The sequence below is a fragment of the Lissotriton vulgaris genome, chromosome 2_1 (assembly GCF_964263255.1).
Source record: "Lissotriton vulgaris chromosome 2_1, aLisVul1.2, whole genome shotgun sequence".
Taxonomy (NCBI): Eukaryota; Metazoa; Chordata; class Amphibia; order Caudata; family Salamandridae; genus Lissotriton; species Lissotriton vulgaris.
This window is the reverse complement of record NC_141687.1, coordinates 1,335,103,648-1,335,120,771: the sequence shown is the minus strand read 5'-3', so window position 1 is coordinate 1,335,120,771 and position 17,124 is coordinate 1,335,103,648. Positions and strand designations below refer to the sequence as shown.

Below are 17,124 nucleotides of genomic sequence, written 5' to 3'. Positions count from 1 at the left end.
AACGTATTCCTGTCAGCCTACCAAAAAACATAAACCAGGATCGAATCAAAACAAAATGAGAAAAAATAACGACTGGTAAATGGAAATGTAAAAATAAAATAATATAACCAAGGATCCTATCTATAACCCATAATACGATATTTACTGCTGGGAACCGACTCCTGAAGGAGTAGGGCTCTTATTCAAACTTCACTCCAAGGGGCAATTTACAAGATGGCTCTATGTCTAAAGGGTACAACATTTCCTTTCCCAAGCGTTCATTTTACTAAGCACTAAAATCTATTTAACTGAATCAAGCCTACCTCTCTCCGCGCATTATGATGTTAATTAAAAGCCCAGGGCTGAAAACTCGGCGCCATATTACATTATATATGAGCTCATGATGCCCTACTTGATGTGTATGCGCCAGTCTGAGTGTAAACGCATCTCACACTATAGCATCCAAGTAGGAGTTCATTCACTTCATATTGGGTCACGAGGGAATGAATACTTCTCACAAAGGGACAGGCACGTGGGAGTGCAATCAACTCATACTGAGGCATACGTGTGGGAGTGCTTTCACTTCACGCTAGGACTACCACATGGGAGTGCTTTCACCTCACACTGGGGCATCCACGTGAGAGTGCATTCACCTCACACTGGGGCATCCACGTGAGAGTGCATTCACCTCACACTGGGACATACATGTGGGAGGGCTTTCACCTCACACTGGGGCCTGGCATACAGATGGCAGTGCTTTCACCTCAGGCTGAGGAATATAAGTGGGATTGCTTTCGCCTCACACCTCGGCATTCAGGTGGGAGTAAATTCACCTCATACTTGGGCATTCATGTGGGAGTGCATTCATGCCTCACTTGGGCAGACAAGAGGAAGTGCATTCACCTCACAATGGGGCAGCGGAGTGGATACACGCGGTCTACATCCTATTTCAGAGATTCTATCCACCCCACAGGGGACTATGGAGTACATTCACATGAAAGTAATATATCTCTCTTTTTAAGAATGAAGCCACCCAACCACCCACACCGACTTCCTGTAGGTCGAGGCCCGGGCTAAGTGCACAACAAGGAAGTCCATGTACTCGTCTTGGGGGCCAAGCCCTGCAAAGAACAGTGCAGTGAACCCAGGGTGGTGGCAGAGGTCGCTGCGCCCGTCCCTTCGCAGGCCCTCGGGACCCAAGTAGCTGGAATTCATTACGTAGGCCTTGCAGCCCTTCTTCCCTTTCATTTGTATTATAAAACACACGACCTGCAGATTACGGAATTAAATTCTTCTCGAGGTCCGGAAGCTGGTTAATCGCCTAAATTCCAGAACACCTTCAAAGACTTGAGGGCAGATTTACAATAACTGGTGCATCCCCAGGGATGCGCCAGTTATTGTGCGCCGCAGCTCCGCCACCCATGGTGCGGGGCAAAAACGGCACAGATGCGTGACACATCTGTGCCGTAAAGGTGACGCATTGCTGGAGTTGCGTCGCGTGACGCAAACGTGGCGCTAGTCCAACATAAATCTGCCCCCAGGTAGCTTCGCATTCCTTCCACGTTCCAGAGTGTGAAATGCGTCATGGGCATTACGCGTGCGCGCCATTTTGCTTGTGAGCCTTCTGCACATGCGCAACAGCAGCAATCACCCCCTTCACAGACGTACCACTTCTGGCTTGATTCTTGTGCATCTTGGGATACACGCGTTCTTTCCCGGGAGAAAAACACTTTGGGGACTTTGTCAAATAAGGACCACGGTGTCCCTAGTGAGGAGGACAATTCTGGTCACCCAGCATTATGTTCATCAGACCTGACAGTGTTTGCAGGTCATATCTAGTCAGCAGGGTTGGATTGGGATTAAAAATCGTGCCGGACAAGCTACAAAAAAAAGTGGCCCGCATTTGCAAAACACTGCTTCGGCAATATTTTATTTTAAAAAGGGGGGAGGGGGCAACAAAAAGAGCACAGGTTAGTTGACACTGGTAAAATACACCTGAAAACAAATAAGGCCACTTCTGCTCAGCCCCCCTGCCCCTGATCAGTATGCACACAGTAGTTGGCCGCTCAGTGAGAGAAAGGGAGTCACTCCTCTGCCCTTTGATAAAAGGGAGGCAATGGACGTCCATCTGCCTCCAGAAAGGCCACTCTGGCACCCACTAGGCCACTAGTGGTATCCGAACAACGCAGAAACCACCCAAATCGTCACCAGACTGCACAAAAAAGCAGCCCACAGCTGGAACTGGACCCCGGCCCCTCAGGGCATTCCCGAGTGCCCGCATTAACAATCCGGCCCTGCCAGTCAGCCCTGGTTTGGGAAGATTATTGTCTCGTCAAGGTACACTGCCAAACCCATTTGGCCGGTAATCAATATAAAGGGCATGTTCACTCCACAGATGTTTTTAATTACCCAGCTAGAGAGTATTAATTTTATCGGCCTCAGAAGGATGAAATGCTGAGTGGCTCTACCAGGGTTTGACCACACTTGCGGAAGGGCTGCATGAGTCCACTCGTCCACCAGACCTATAATGCATTTGTTATTGTTTAAGGTTGCATGCCAATGGTGGGAACATGTAAAATCATGTAAAAGTGGCACTGGGATAATTGCCCTAATGTCAAGGACACTTTGGGTAAGGGTAATATTCAGCTTCCGGAATTTTTGTTAGCAGTGAAGGAGACGGCTTTGTGTTTATGAAAACCCGGACTGCATCAAGGGGCACTCCTGGTTCGCTCCATGCCTTGCATGCACATTGCCGAGAGTGCTACGTCACTTTTGCGCTTCCCTCCTGTCCGGTAACGCTGTGCTGCTCTGGGGGTAACTGCACTGCTCTGAGTGCGGGCCCAGTATACTGAGCACCACCGCCCATTGCACAGGCCACGTCTCTGCTGTTCCAGCCTTTCGGATGCCAACACCTACAACAGTGGATGGGACAGATAACCCAGTAGGTTGAGCACTTGCGGTCGATAACGTGTAACCAGCAAGCACACATTCAGGCAGGTCCACTCCAACTCTTTAGGTTAATAAACAGCATACTGTTGGTTTATTTGATAATACGCCTCTTAATGATTCAGTTTGTCGTGTCCATTGCGCATTCATTCTATTTAGATAAAATGTCCTAAGAGGCATTTCTACAAAGAAATTCTTTCTACAGCTATTTAGCAAAATTGAACGTTTATGTTAGGTAGTGCCACATATGGATTTTTTAATGTGTCTTGAGGAGGCCCAGGTAATTGGAAATAAAACGATGGCACTTTAAAAGAAATATACTACTTTATAGATAGATACTAATAGACATTTATTCATCAGTAGATACAGAGACAGATAAATAAATTAAGAACAGTAAGATAGATATCAGACAGACAGACAGACAGACCAGTCATATGATAGACAGAAGGATAGCTGGCCAGATTCAGAAATATATCAGTAGATACATAGACAGAGAGACAGACAAACAAAATGACTATTAGATAGATAGATAGATAGATAGATAGATAGATAGATAGATAGATAGATAGATAGATAGATAGGAGCACAACAGAAAGACTGATAAAGTCCTTACTGTTCTTAGGCCTATGTTACCAGCAGGTACTTCCGTAACATAATCAAGCCATTTACATGATTTTTCTCTACAAAATGGGAATAACTGCTCAGATCTGAAGCTACCAGGTCCATCAGTCACTCAGGATCTAGCTCTAAAGGGCAAGAGCTACGTGCCACACACATGGTAGACATGTGCTACGTACATAAATGCTAATACACAACCATACGACCTCTAGACCATAGTCCCAGGTCACAAGCATCACTTCCCGAAACAGACCAATGTCTTAAGGCATCTGCTTTACAAGTCAGTGTCCAAGCAGCAGGACATAACTTTTTATCCTTTTGTGGTAAAAAAAACAGTGTTCTACAGTGACATCTACTATTTGGTCTTCTACAGAATAAAGAGTAAAAATTATGTTAATGAAGTCAAAGTATTTATGATCCTCAGAGTATCAATGTTTTCTTACGTGTTGGCAACAGTCTGTGGTCCCTATGCTGTCCGCACCACCGGAGTTGTGTCAGAATTACCATATCGCCAACATGCCTCTGAGCCGAAGGACCCATGCTAACTGGCCAGATGCTGGCGGACCAACTTGTTCTCCCTGAAGTGTCAACATTTGAATATGCTTTTCTCCTGGATCTCAAGGAACCTCAAGGAATTGCACTTTCTGTCACATCTTCCCCTGAAGGAGGGGGGAGGCAGGTGGTTGAACAAATGGCATTACCTAATAATTTACAAGGCTGCGCGGTGGTGGAGGAAGCCAAGAATATTATATCTCGTGCCTTGCTAGTGGAGGGCAGAAAGGAAGTAAATCCTAGATAATAAGCAAATATGATTATTGCATTATGATGATGATGCTACTTATGCTGTTGTTATTTTTTGCAACACAATGGTAATTTAAAAACAGAACAATATGTCCTACTACTATGCACTGCTAAAATAATATCTATATTTTATATGCTTTATCTACCTCAAAAACGTATAAGCTACTGATGCCTTCATATGTTTCGCTCAAGTACTGCCACTTTGCCTTTATGCCTACCCCAATTCATAAACCACATAATTTACAACCATGAAAATATTGCAAAGAGCTCTGATGCCTTTCGGTCAAGTTCGCGCTATATGAAACTCAACAAATAAATAAATTGAGAAATAAAATAATAGTGATAATAATACCAATACTAACAACAACAAAAACGACATTAACATTATTTATGTAGAAGTTTAATGAATGCTAGGCTCTTAGCCAAAGTGCTTACTTTTTATCCAGTCTTATGTAGTCTTGTCCAGTTTGGACGGAACACCTGCCCCCTGAGATAACATAATTTCGGAGAAGACTACTGTGTCAAAAAATAGCCATTCAATCTATCTTGGTTCCATTTCACCCTTCTGAGCACTCATATTTGCCACCCCTGCCCACGTTTCTTTGATCTTCAGGACTTTAATTCACAAAGTTTTACAAATAATCAACATCAAGTTTTCAAGCAGAGAGGAGAAAGAGGCAGGCAGGCTCTACACACCCATGTGGATAGTGCAAACCCCCTTAACAGGCTGGGCCCTCTGACAAGCTGCTGTGCTCGGGCAGGTCACATACAACATGTCCTTGAGGGGTCGTGGCCTGTTGTCTAATCTTTCACAGTTTTTAGAGCAGTGGTCTTCAAACTTTTTAATGCCGCCCCCCAGAGGAAAAAAAAATCACTGAAACCCCCCTTTTTCACAATTATTCTTTTAGATTGTATCTATTAAAAGTATCCCCTGTCTGTGGCTGGGTGGGGTACGAAGAATATTTGGAGCCCCTTCCCTTTTGACACATACTCCCAGCTAGGATATAATTGGCAAAATATGTTGGTTAAGGCCTATTACAGAGCATAATGGTTCTTTTGGCCAGAGCCTTTGACCCTCCTGAGTTCACCTTAGGAGGGACTGCCCCCCCCCAGTTTGAAGACACATGCGTTAGCGGGCAGTCCACCATATCCGAAACCAAAGGATTGATCTGTTTGTTTTCGTTTGGGCTGTTAACCCCTTTACCGCGGCCCTGATTTTCCCGCAGTGCGGCCGTTTTAAAAAACGTGTGGTGCCGCGTCGGGCATTGGCCGACGGCAGCACTGGGGAGGTAGTGCTGCCGTCAGCCAATGGCCGTCGGCAGCAAGGAAGGGGTTAAACGTGTCTCACAAAAAGTCACCAGTTTCATTGTAAGTGCTCCTGGTTTACTTTAATATAGATAGACGGCAGGGCCATGGACAACGAATTTTACACGATGAGGAAGAATCAAACTTTTAAATTGGAATTTTTAAGTTGCTCCCAAAACAAAAGACCGTGAGACAGTTCTTCCCACTCTCCAGCATACCTTAAACATTCACTGGCCACATCGTTGTGCCATGCTAAAGTGTAAGCTTATGTGCCACTTTCATGCACTGGAATGCTTATTACTTTAAAATGTAACAAATTAACTAGTTTCAATATTTATTTTCATGAAAGCAGTTGTTTTTGATGAATGTGTGATGAATGTGTTTAGGTCTCATCTACAGACAGCTTTTAGTTGTTGTCGAAGACCAAATGTGGGCAGTACCATTAATTACAATGGGCTGTGTGTCATGGGGTTTTGGGGGGATTTTAAGTGGAAAGAAGCTCCACCGCTCCAATGGAATTATGCAACATAAAGATACTCATTTTATTGACCTCATAATGGTTTGCAACTGGGTGGACTCTCTTGAATTGAAAAATGTGACCTTCAGATTAAGAGTAGATTTTCATATAGGAGGCATTAATAAAGTGAGCTCTTTTGCTTTTTTTGGAGACACTGACTCTGTGCACATCGCATGTAGCTGAATTGAGGCTTCACGTTCCTGTTTGCAACAGTGCACACAAACTCAAAAGGCCATATTTTTGGTCCACAAAATCCGTTCCACACTATGGGACTGCTTACGAGTCTAGCGGTCCAAGGATCAACAGACTTGTGGTGGCGCGACAGTGCCGGTCTTGCGACTGCCACATTGCAACCCTAGTGGTCGTGCCAGCCTGGGACCGCCAACTCCACCAGGGAACCGCCAATCCTTGGCGGTTGCGCGGCAGTCAAGAGGCATCTATATGCTTGGCGGGACCGCCGTGGTCCTGCCAAGTATATTATGACTTTCATCACCACCACTGATTCGATGGAGGTCTTTCCTCCATGATAAGCGTGGCGGTGAGGAAAAAAGACCCATTGTGCCTCACGCCTTGTGGATGGACCCAGGAGGAAACAGCATTTGCCCTCCTGTGTGCATGCACAGAAGTTCCAGCACAACATGGACTTTTCAGTCCATGCCGTTCTGGAACTTCCTTTGACTTTCCCATTGCTGTGTCTATTTTATAGGCACTGCAGTGGGAAAGGCAAAGAAAATGCTTGCCAATGACAAAAAAAATCATTATAGGTGGGCGGTCATCATGCAGGTTTGGCGGTGGGGCAGTCCCGCCACCACACCGTCAAACTCGTAATCGGGCCCTTAGTGTGGCATTACTGTGGCATTCATTAAGTCCCACTTTTTCAATACTGCAATGCAAAGAAAAACAATGTGTCTATTCTCAGCCTTGCGTTAATGAGAGAGTGGGATTGAATGAAATTCAGCAGCGGCTGCTATCTGTTAGCAGCAATGGGGCGGGGTGAAGGTAAGCGGTGAGGGGATAGGTTAAAAAAAATCACTTACCTCTTGGCTGACGCCTGGCTGGCCGCCACCTCTCCTACGTCCTCTTCTTGGGGGAGGGAGACAGGAAGCAGGAAGCAGCTGAGCTCCTAGGCTCCCTGCAGCCAACCACAATGCTGCAATGCTGCATTGTGATTGGTCTGAGCACTGTGACATGGTGCTCAGCCAGCGGCTGGAGGGGTGGACATGTTCTCCACCCAGGCTGTAATGCAGCCTGCATGGAGAACACGGTATGTGCGCATGACTGTTATGGGCGGCCTGAGAGAGCCGGCTAAGCACTCATGCTCACATAGGGAGTGCAAACCACTCCTCCCCCTGCTCCGAGAGCAGCCCGCCCTGCAAAGACGCTGCAACGGGGAAAACTAAACTGATAATAACCTCAGGTTATTATGGTTTTATTCTTCCTTTTTTACACTGCAAAAGGCAGTGGGGCGACGACGCTCCTCCACCTTAGCGGACGAGACGCCACTGATGAAATTGTGACCGTGGTTACTCTGTATGGTGTGTATATGGTCAATGGCTTTGACTTGAGCTCACCTCTATATTCAAATTAACTGTAGGTGTTCTCTGTCTCCTTATGTCATCTGTTTATCCAGTCCAGACCTTCCTCCATTCCCTAATTCCCTTCCTTCCTTCACAGAGAGACACTCGTTTCCCTAATGAGTGGATGCTATCGCATTGCAAACAGTGACAAGTGAGAGCACTTTAGGCCCATTTTTCAGAACCTCAGCCCCCGACTGCTCGTCGGGCTACCACGGTGCTAGTGACGCCGCTGTGATATTTACAGGCCTAGCTGAGTTTCCTTCTTCTACGCCCACGGGTCATAGACACATGGGCCCTTATTTATGAGGCCTTGCGTCAGTTTTGCGCCGCCGGTGCGCCACTTTTTGTGACGCACCAGCGGCGTAAAATATGCGCCTTGTTGCGCCATATTTAAAAAGTGACGCATCTAGGTAGATGCGTCACTTTTTGAACCCCTGCGCCAACATTATACCTGCGTCAGGTATAATGTATGCAGAGGGGGCGTTCCCCCGCAAAAAGCCTCGTAATAGTGACGCAGTGAAATCTATGAGATTTCTCTGCGTCACTTTTAGGACGCTGTTGCGTCAAAATCTTGCGCCTGCCTCACAGCAGGCGTAAGACTGACGCAAGCCCTTTCACATGGGGCTTTCCCCATGTGAAAGGACGCATTGCTGGAGTTGCATCGCTGTTTTCACGCAGCGATGCGTCACTTTTCATAAATGAGGCCCATGGAACATGCTGGTAGATCAGGCCCTTCCAGGACCCATGGGTAAGAGGGACTGAGGTCAGAAGTGGGATCGGCCCTATGAAAAGGATTCACCCGTCCCCTCCATCCTGCTGCTCCCAAGCTGTGATGTTCTATTCCACGCCTGACTCCTTTTTCAATGTCTCAAGTTCAAAGAGCACCCGCCTCCTTGTCTGTGTCAAAAAGGAAGAAAAAAACTCACGGCTGGAGATCTTTTATGTGCAAGATGTAGGAACCCTGCGAGTGACTTTGATTACTTATTCATCCCGGCTGTGCCCGGCATGCGCCTGTGATACCGCAGATCACCACGAGACTCCCCTCGGCTGGTGCGGCACTTCTTCTGAAATTCATGGAGTTTTACGTCCTTTGAAAATATTTTAAAATAGGCTGGCGAAGATAACGCCCTTTTTAACTCGCTTTCTCTTGTTTTTCCCTCCTCTGTCTGCAGTGGCTCCTCATCTTCTTCCAGAATTCCATGCGCCCTTCCCAATCGACATGCGTCACCAGGAAGGGAGATACCATTACGAGCCGCATGCCATCCACGCCATTCATGGGTAAGTCGAACTGCCTGCCTTTCTCTAGACTCCTCTGCTTTGAACTCGATGCTCAAAGGAGTCAAATCTGTGGTTTCTGTTCAATCACTCTACTTTCATATCTATGAAGAAGAAAAGTAACCCCCTTTTAACATAGTCACTTGATCTGTGAGTCCATGTCCGAGTCTACTAAAATCATTTGGGCTTTGGGGGCGTCAATGGGTTCTCTAACACAGTGGTTCTTAACCTTTTGACTTCTGAGGACCCCTACTTAATTATTACTGGAATCCGGGACCCCCACTGAATCACTAATGAAATATCAGGACGCCCACTGAAACATAACTGGAATCCAGGTTATTCTGACCTAGGCAATTTTGATCATTTAAAATGTAAAATACAATACACAAATATGAAGAAACAAATCCACAAATTAAATATTTTATTGAATTCAAAAAGAATTATAAAAATCAAACATTTAATTACGATGGGAAGGATGTAGCTTTTCTAAATTCAATTGAGGCCACCTTTCGTCTTTATGATAGTCTGTTTGATGTACTTTCATTGCTATATATATAATATATATATATATATATATATATATATATATATATATATATATATATATATATATATATATATATATATATATATATATATATAATACACACATATATATATATATGTATATATATATGTATATATATATATATATATATACTTTATTCATCTGTTAATTGTGTTTAATTTCCTAAGTAGCACTGGAACCCCTGAGTAGATGTTTTACTCCCCCAGGAGTCTGTGGTCCACAGGTTAAGAACCACTGGTCTAACATTTACACGTGTTCTATAATGCCATACTGTCATTCCCTTTCCATTCTGAAAATAGTGATATGAAGCTCAGTTACACAAATTTTCAGTTAAGGGGCCAGTGGTGGTGTTTTTCAGCGTTTGCTCTAGTACAAAGTTTTACTGTGAGGGACAAACAATACAGTGCAGTGCAATGCTGACCCTTTTTTACTGTGTACAATTGTGCCCCCTCCTCCTTACCATTGCTCATATCTTATCTTTGAGAGTTGCCCCTGCAGGCGGTATTTTTAGGGAAAATGTGATAGGCTAGGTACTAACATGTTACTGATGGATAAAAACTCAAAGCTATGTTGTTGGTGAATTTTTTGAGTACCATTGATTTCTCTAGATGTGGTGGTTACTTTTTTAAAATTAATATCAGTTATAAAAGTGAACATGTAGAACATCTGCAATGGCTGGGTTTCGGTGGGTACTGCTCAGTGGCAGTGCATACGGTTACCAGTCTCATTTTTAGTCACACGCTCTTTTAATAGAGTTAGACATGAAGGGACAAGAGCGCTCATTGTATCCTATTGAAAATAATGAACACGACCAATGACCTCTAACCTCTATTGTGTGGCATTATCCTATTTTCTATAGCTCAGTAGGGTCTAGTGGAGTACCCAAGTTTCTCACACAATGCTCACAAACATTCAAGGGGTACAAGATTGTATTTTGTTTGCTATATTGCGATTGTGCTACCGTAAGTGATGAAAACGGATAGTAGTTGTGACGTGAAGCATGAGGCCCTATCACATTACATGAATCTAGACTTTCTTTGTCTGTCTCGTGTGGTTGTTCGATTGCAGGATTTGTAGTTAAACCCCTTACACACCAAGTAGGAGTTCAGCATCTTAAACCTGCGTCACAGGTCACTCAATGTTGGTTGAAGAGGACAGTGATAGCCTTTTCTTATGTGTACTGTTGTTTTGTAAACAACACAACAAACCGGTGGTCTAAAAGGCCAATACTATGGCAGGCTAACTACACTTTCACAGAAATAAAGTGGTATCCAAGTTACACGTAAGCCAGAAATGAGGAATCCACAACAGGAAGAAGAACACTACAGTGATATGTGGTGAGATCCAACCTTAGATTTACTGGATAGCCATCAACTTCTCATTGTGATCAGTATAATCATTTGGTCAACCAGCTAAAGGAATGGTATATCTCTTGATCATAGAGGACATCATTCTTAAGGTAGTGGGCTGGATCTTACCCACATTCACTTTGTGAGACAGAATGAGCAACTAAATAGTTGACCACTGAGATGATGAAGTGCAGTGCAAAACACAAAAATGTGGTGAGTTAAAATAGGGTGATGTAGCAAAAAATAGAGAACATTTTATTAAGGCGTAGACACATCGCCTAAATACTGTTGTTTTGTAGAATGAGCCATAAGGCGAATAAGATTTGGATCAGGAGCGATTGAAATTCATTCTGCAATATGTGCCTCCTTCTAGTGACCAGCTTCTCAACTAGGATTGCTCTGGGGTTGTGCGACATAGTCAGTCCTGCCTAGTTTCCCAGGCCCATGTGTGATGAGTTGCTCCGGTCTAGGTTTAATACTTTATTCCTTTAGTCCTTATTCCAATTTTAATACCGGGACTACAAGTTCCAGAATTCAGAGAAAAAAAATCCTGGACTGGAGTAGCTCAGCACGCATGGATCTGGAAAACTTGGCAGCTAAGCATAATGACCCATGTGTGCAACATGGGCACCTGGCTCCTAAGTCTATAAGGGCTTGGAGCAAGGCAAGACATTCCTACAATTTCTGTTATGAAAGATTTTCAAGACGAAAGTTGTGAGCGTCCACATTCCAGGCAAGAGATTTTTTAATCTAATACATTAGTTAAGGAAAACATAATGTTAAAAGAGCAAAATTATTTTGTACAAAGAGTCTGCTGGCAGGTTTATTATTCGAATCTGATATCGTACGTAAACATAGGTAACTGAACAATGTTGCCTTTCGTTTGTGGAGAAGGCAAGTAAATCCTAAAAGTAACAGAAGAGTAAATATGGATAGAGTTCCCTTCAGAAGTAGAACCGATGTGTTTAGTGGTTGGCTCCAAGTAAAGAGAAAGAAAATACGGAGAAGAAAAATTGCAATATATTTCATATAGAAGAACAACTCTAATCATAAAGGAGGTAACGAAGAAGGAACTGGGCTGTTTTTCCATTCGACCTCAAAAAGACCCCCTTTACAATGCACATTACCGTCTCTAAATATTTTTGAAAAACCGAAACCTATCAGAATGTGTTATGTCTTTATATTTAGTTATGTTTCGTCAGCAATGTCATATTAAACAAGTAACTCGGGGCACGCCTCGAGGTGTCACAACCTAAATCCATTATGGATAGAAGTTCCTACCCTGTGGTCCAAGGACCCCCTTACTCAGGTGGTCCGCAACTGTCTAACAACATTAAATAATACTACATTTAGTAGATTGAAATTAAAAAAAATATTTACATGTAAAAAAGCAAAATTGAAAAGTATATTTTTTTCTAGATTTTACTATGAATGAAACAAATATTTAAATTTTTGAGCATTTGATAAGTGTATACTAGTTTTTGTATGTTTGTGTATTATTTTGAACTTTAAATCATAGAAATTGCTTAGGCCAGGGGTCTTCATCTTTCAATAATTACTCAGTGGGGCTCCCCTGAATCCAGTAATGATTCAGTGGGGGTTCACATAAGTCAAAAGGTTAAGAACCGCTGATCTAGGAGACACCATATCCACTCACTAGACCAGCCATTCACACATACCAGTACACAATTCTGAGTCTGCTAGCATCTCAACAAATCTCTACTCATTTCCTTCTTCCCCCTTCTCCTGATCCCACAACATCTAGGTGAATCACCACCTACATCCACCAAATTTGCCTAGCCACACATGCTTGATCTGCTAAGTCTGGTGGCTTAGATGATGCCCACTATAGGGGCCTGTATTTGACTTCATGGTCACAGGTTCAAGTCCCGCCGGGTCCACTCAACCTTTCATTCTTCTGAGGTCAATTAAATGAGTACCATTGAGTTGGGTAACAATAAACATCTGTTATTCAGTGCCAAGATACCCTTGGGTGAATGTGTGCTTTACAAATGGACATGTTATGTTAAGGCAAAGAATGCAATAACTGGACAAGTCCAGAGAGAGCTTGGGAGTCATACTAGGGGCAGAAGAGCAATAAGCAAAGGCCACATAACATGACATTTAAAATATGAACATTTTAAAGCTAGCTAAAAAATGTGTCGAGTGCGTAGTAGTTGTAAATATGGTTGAACACAGGTTCCTCTCGGGTATGCCACTCATTCGCCATCAGAAAATCGCTTGCTCATCAGGGCTGGATCTGTCCAATTTTTCCTAGTACAGATCACTGTATTTTCCACCTTTCAGTTCACTGTTACAATCAAATGTAATGCACAGGTTTGCACAGTTTGCTTAAAGAGAGAAGCCAAGATTAGAGCTGAGGTTTCCTTGCTCCCAGTTGACAAAGACGCTCCTATTCAGATTTCTCCGTGTGGCACACTTGTTGCGATCTGCTAATTTAGAAGAAATTTGACCAGCCCGCTGACCTGCAGAATTGAAGGAAGTTTCAGAACGGCTTCTCTAGTCTGGAAGCGTATTTGAAAATTCAAAATGTGAGATTTTTCCCCCTCACCTATTCCACTGTCTGCACATAACTTTGTGAGCATGGTTTCACATGGGTCAACATTTACAGCAAGAGGTTTGTGTGCTCATGTAAAGTTCTCCAATACCTTCGGGTCAAGTTCACGCTATATAAATCTGCAAAAAAAAGGGAGAGTTGTCTTCTTTCTTGGCTTCCCATGGAAACCTAACTTGATCAAATGTAAGAACTATGCTCCTGGTTTTCCAGTGGACTGTCTCATGTTGTTGTCCACATCCAGATAAACAGGCATTGGCAAAGGTAATAGGTCATGCCTTCGTGACATTTCGGCTTGCCACTGGTTTTTAGACATGACATGATGTGCAGTGTAGTTAAAGTTAAAAAAAAAAAATAGCTTTTGGCGTGGCCCCCATATCATTTTGTATGCTTTTGCCTATAAAATGACATGGGTGCTTTTCAACCTCTTTAGTTACTTAAAAAAAAAGAACATGAGCAAAATCATTTCTTTTTCTAAAGTAAGCCCCAAGAGTGCAGTAGGAATGAAAGCAATGGAGGAACCAGATTGAACACAGGGGTTAGAAATGCCCCAGAAGGTTGACGGGACGGGCATGAAAGCAACTTGGAGTATGGCAGGCGTGGTCGCTTATGTAGCATAAAGTGTGCAGGCGGGCGGTGGCAATGGGGAGAAGCCCATGGGTGAGCACAACAGGGGTGGGGTGGATGAAAGAGAGAAATGCTGGGGGAGAAAAGTCCACGGGGGTGAAAGTTGGAAAACATAATTACTCTGATGGAATGCTCAATACAAAAATATAAAGTTGTGCTTGAAATACAGGCTTTAGAAGTGGAGGTTCAAATTAATCAAACAGATTGTTAAGAGGCAATGCTTCATGGGTGGGACAAACACAAGATTGATAATGTGGGTCAGGAATAAGAAGCAGGCAAATGAGAGTGACAAGGAATGCCACCCAATGATAAGCAATGGGTGGGCTCCGAGCCCCTCTTGGCTGTTGGTAAGTCACAAATTGCTTCGCAACAGACTGCCCATGCACTGTCTAGTAGGTTCCACTTAATTATGTTTGCGGTGTGCACGTTACAATCTGCTAATAAACAAAAGCAAGCACAACCCTTAAGGTGCCTGTAGAAATGCAGTTGGTACTACTGCATTTAAGATCTCCACAGTCAGCGTATTAATCGCAGGACCTATGGGAAAACCTTTTATGTGAGATGTAAGAGGCACCCACAAAAACATTTCTAGAAAGGTCAAACACCAAGGAAGGGTAAACACCACCTGTGGAGACACCTGCTGGAGCTCAGCTTTCCTTCCATCCTGAATATTAGAGTTTTTGTACTGTGCCTTATAAAAAATGAATACAGTCATTTTACAAGCAAAGCGCATGGAGTAGCGGCTTCTGGTGGGAGAGCTGCCGGGCGGTGACACGGGGCAGGGGAGGAGCAGGGTGGGAGGTAGTAAAGTTTGGAAAACGGCCGAACAGGGGTAAGTAAACAAATAAATAAATAAAACGAATTTCATTGCGCGCGCGGCATCGCCAAATGCGATGCAGCGCGCGCAACGAATTTCGTTTTATTTATTTATTTGTTCACTTACCTCTGTTGGGCCGTATTCTAAAGTTTACTAACCCCCGCCATGCCCCTCTCCTGCCCTGCATCACCGCCGGGCAGCACTCCCACCAGGAGCTGCTACTGGTTTATGGTCAACCCAACCAGAATCTCCAAGCAAATATCTGACTCCTATGACTATAGATGAATATGAGCACTTGTTTGTAGGTCAAGGTGGTTTTAACACTGGACCTACTCTATTTGCACCTAGGTTTGTTGAGACAAATAAAGATGTTTTCTTTAAATAGCTTTAGCTGAAATAAGGAGAAAGCACACAAATCCTTGGCAATGATCAAGCATGGCCTAAAACCAACTTTAATAGAAGGGCTATTTTTTATGGGTTACATTTGTAAACATCAGTCTTAACCAAAAACTTAGCACTTCTTTTAGATATCACCTATCATCACCTTAAATTTAAAACCATTTCTATCTACAAAATTGTAGAAGGCTAGAACAAGTAGAAAATTCTGTGCAATGCGATGCAATTTCAGTGCACATATCCTACCTGTAGACCTTGGATAGATCCTGGATGGAAACCAGGCATAATTTGGGAGCTGCATCTGGTAGAGTATGTTAGGCTTCATTCAGGCTAAATTGACCTAATGGCCCTCATCTGCATTCAATATTTATGTATCCATACATTTAAAGGGCCCTTTTTACTACCATTTTTGGCCTCCCGTGAACTTTTTTATCTGCTGATTCAGCTTACATCATGCAAAGAATTTACATGACAAACAGCAAGGCCGATCTCCAGTTTCATATGGACACAGCAAGAAGGTCACACTACTTCCTAAGATCAGATTGTTCTATCAATAGTGGTTCTATTTCATATTTTGGTATTTTTCGGATACTTTTGGACATTTTGGTTCCTTCCTTTTTAGGTCTCGCCTGAGACAGCGCATGCGCTGTCTCTTCAAGACATTTAGTAAGTGGCTTTTAAAAGTGCCACAAGAGACTTTTGCTGGCCTACAGCTTGCGTTCACAAGCTTGTTCACGTGCACAGCTGCCATCTGTGTTCTTATTGCTGTAATCAGGCTCCTCTGCTTACGCTACCTCCCTCCCTTTTCCCCCCTCCATCCTGGTCAGCTTCATTTGTGTCTTCTAGCTGTGAGGGTAAATACGAGAGGTGCCCCTTAACTAGAGTCAAGGGAAATAGGGTTAACTAACCGGTGAAATAAAGTGTTCTCTTGAACGTAAATAAATGGGAGAAGCCAGAGGGTCAAGGAAAAAAATAATTACAAAATACAAGTATATATAAAGAATTCTTACAATTTATTTGAAAATACAAATGTTAAAAGGAGAGTGGTCCAAAGTGGAACCCACTCAACACAGATAAAACAATAAAAAAAAATTTTAACATTCAATTTTGGCCAGCAAGATTGAATCACAAGGACAGAAAAGACTGTAAGACATGGAACTTGTGCAATACTGATTGTATATTCGGACTCTATTGTTAACACCTAAGCTATGTGCACTATAATACAGTATATCAGCAAAGATGTCGAGATCCTGAATTATACTGGGTGAAGCGTCGACGCGTTTCGGTGGTTTTCCAAATTTTTGTCCACCTTTATTAAGGCACCTTTTAATTTCTGTCTAGGTATTGGGGTCAATATAGTTACCCTTGGAGTCCGTATGCGAGGGTTGAATTTAATTTTTATGTTAATCCATTGTTGGACGCAAATGATACAACTGTGTGTCTGGGTCGTGCTACCGATATGGTGCTCCTGTTACTATAGGTACGTGGGCATACAGTCAGTTCAGAATTGTTGTGCCCAATATGTATTGCTGCTCTTCTCTACAGTGTTAAAATCCAGAGGCGCCTAAGTCTTGTCCTTGCAGAGATAGATTCCGTTTCTCTAATAATCCGCAAAGGACTGCTCACTTCTCTGGTAACCGTTAGTCTTTAAGTTGTAGAACCAGAGGCATTAACGTCATGTCCTACTGTTATAGGAATCTTTTCCTGTTGTTTCACGACGGACTGCCTGCTTCTCTGGTTCCACGGGAAAAAAAAATTCCCGTGGAACCAGAGA

General features: G+C 43.3%; 1 protein-coding gene across 1 annotated transcript in view; it reads left to right on the top strand.

The window, feature by feature from the left end:
• GLI2 (GLI family zinc finger 2) overlaps positions 1-17,124 on the top strand; it is a 268,813-nt gene that overhangs the window by 72,541 nt on the left and 179,148 nt on the right. The window contains exon 2 of the mRNA XM_086957103.1: positions 8,916-9,021. Within this exon, the coding sequence (XP_086813229.1) occupies positions 8,963-9,021 (59 nt within the window). The 5' untranslated portion in view covers positions 8,916-8,962. The remainder of the gene's footprint in view (positions 1-8,915; positions 9,022-17,124) is intronic.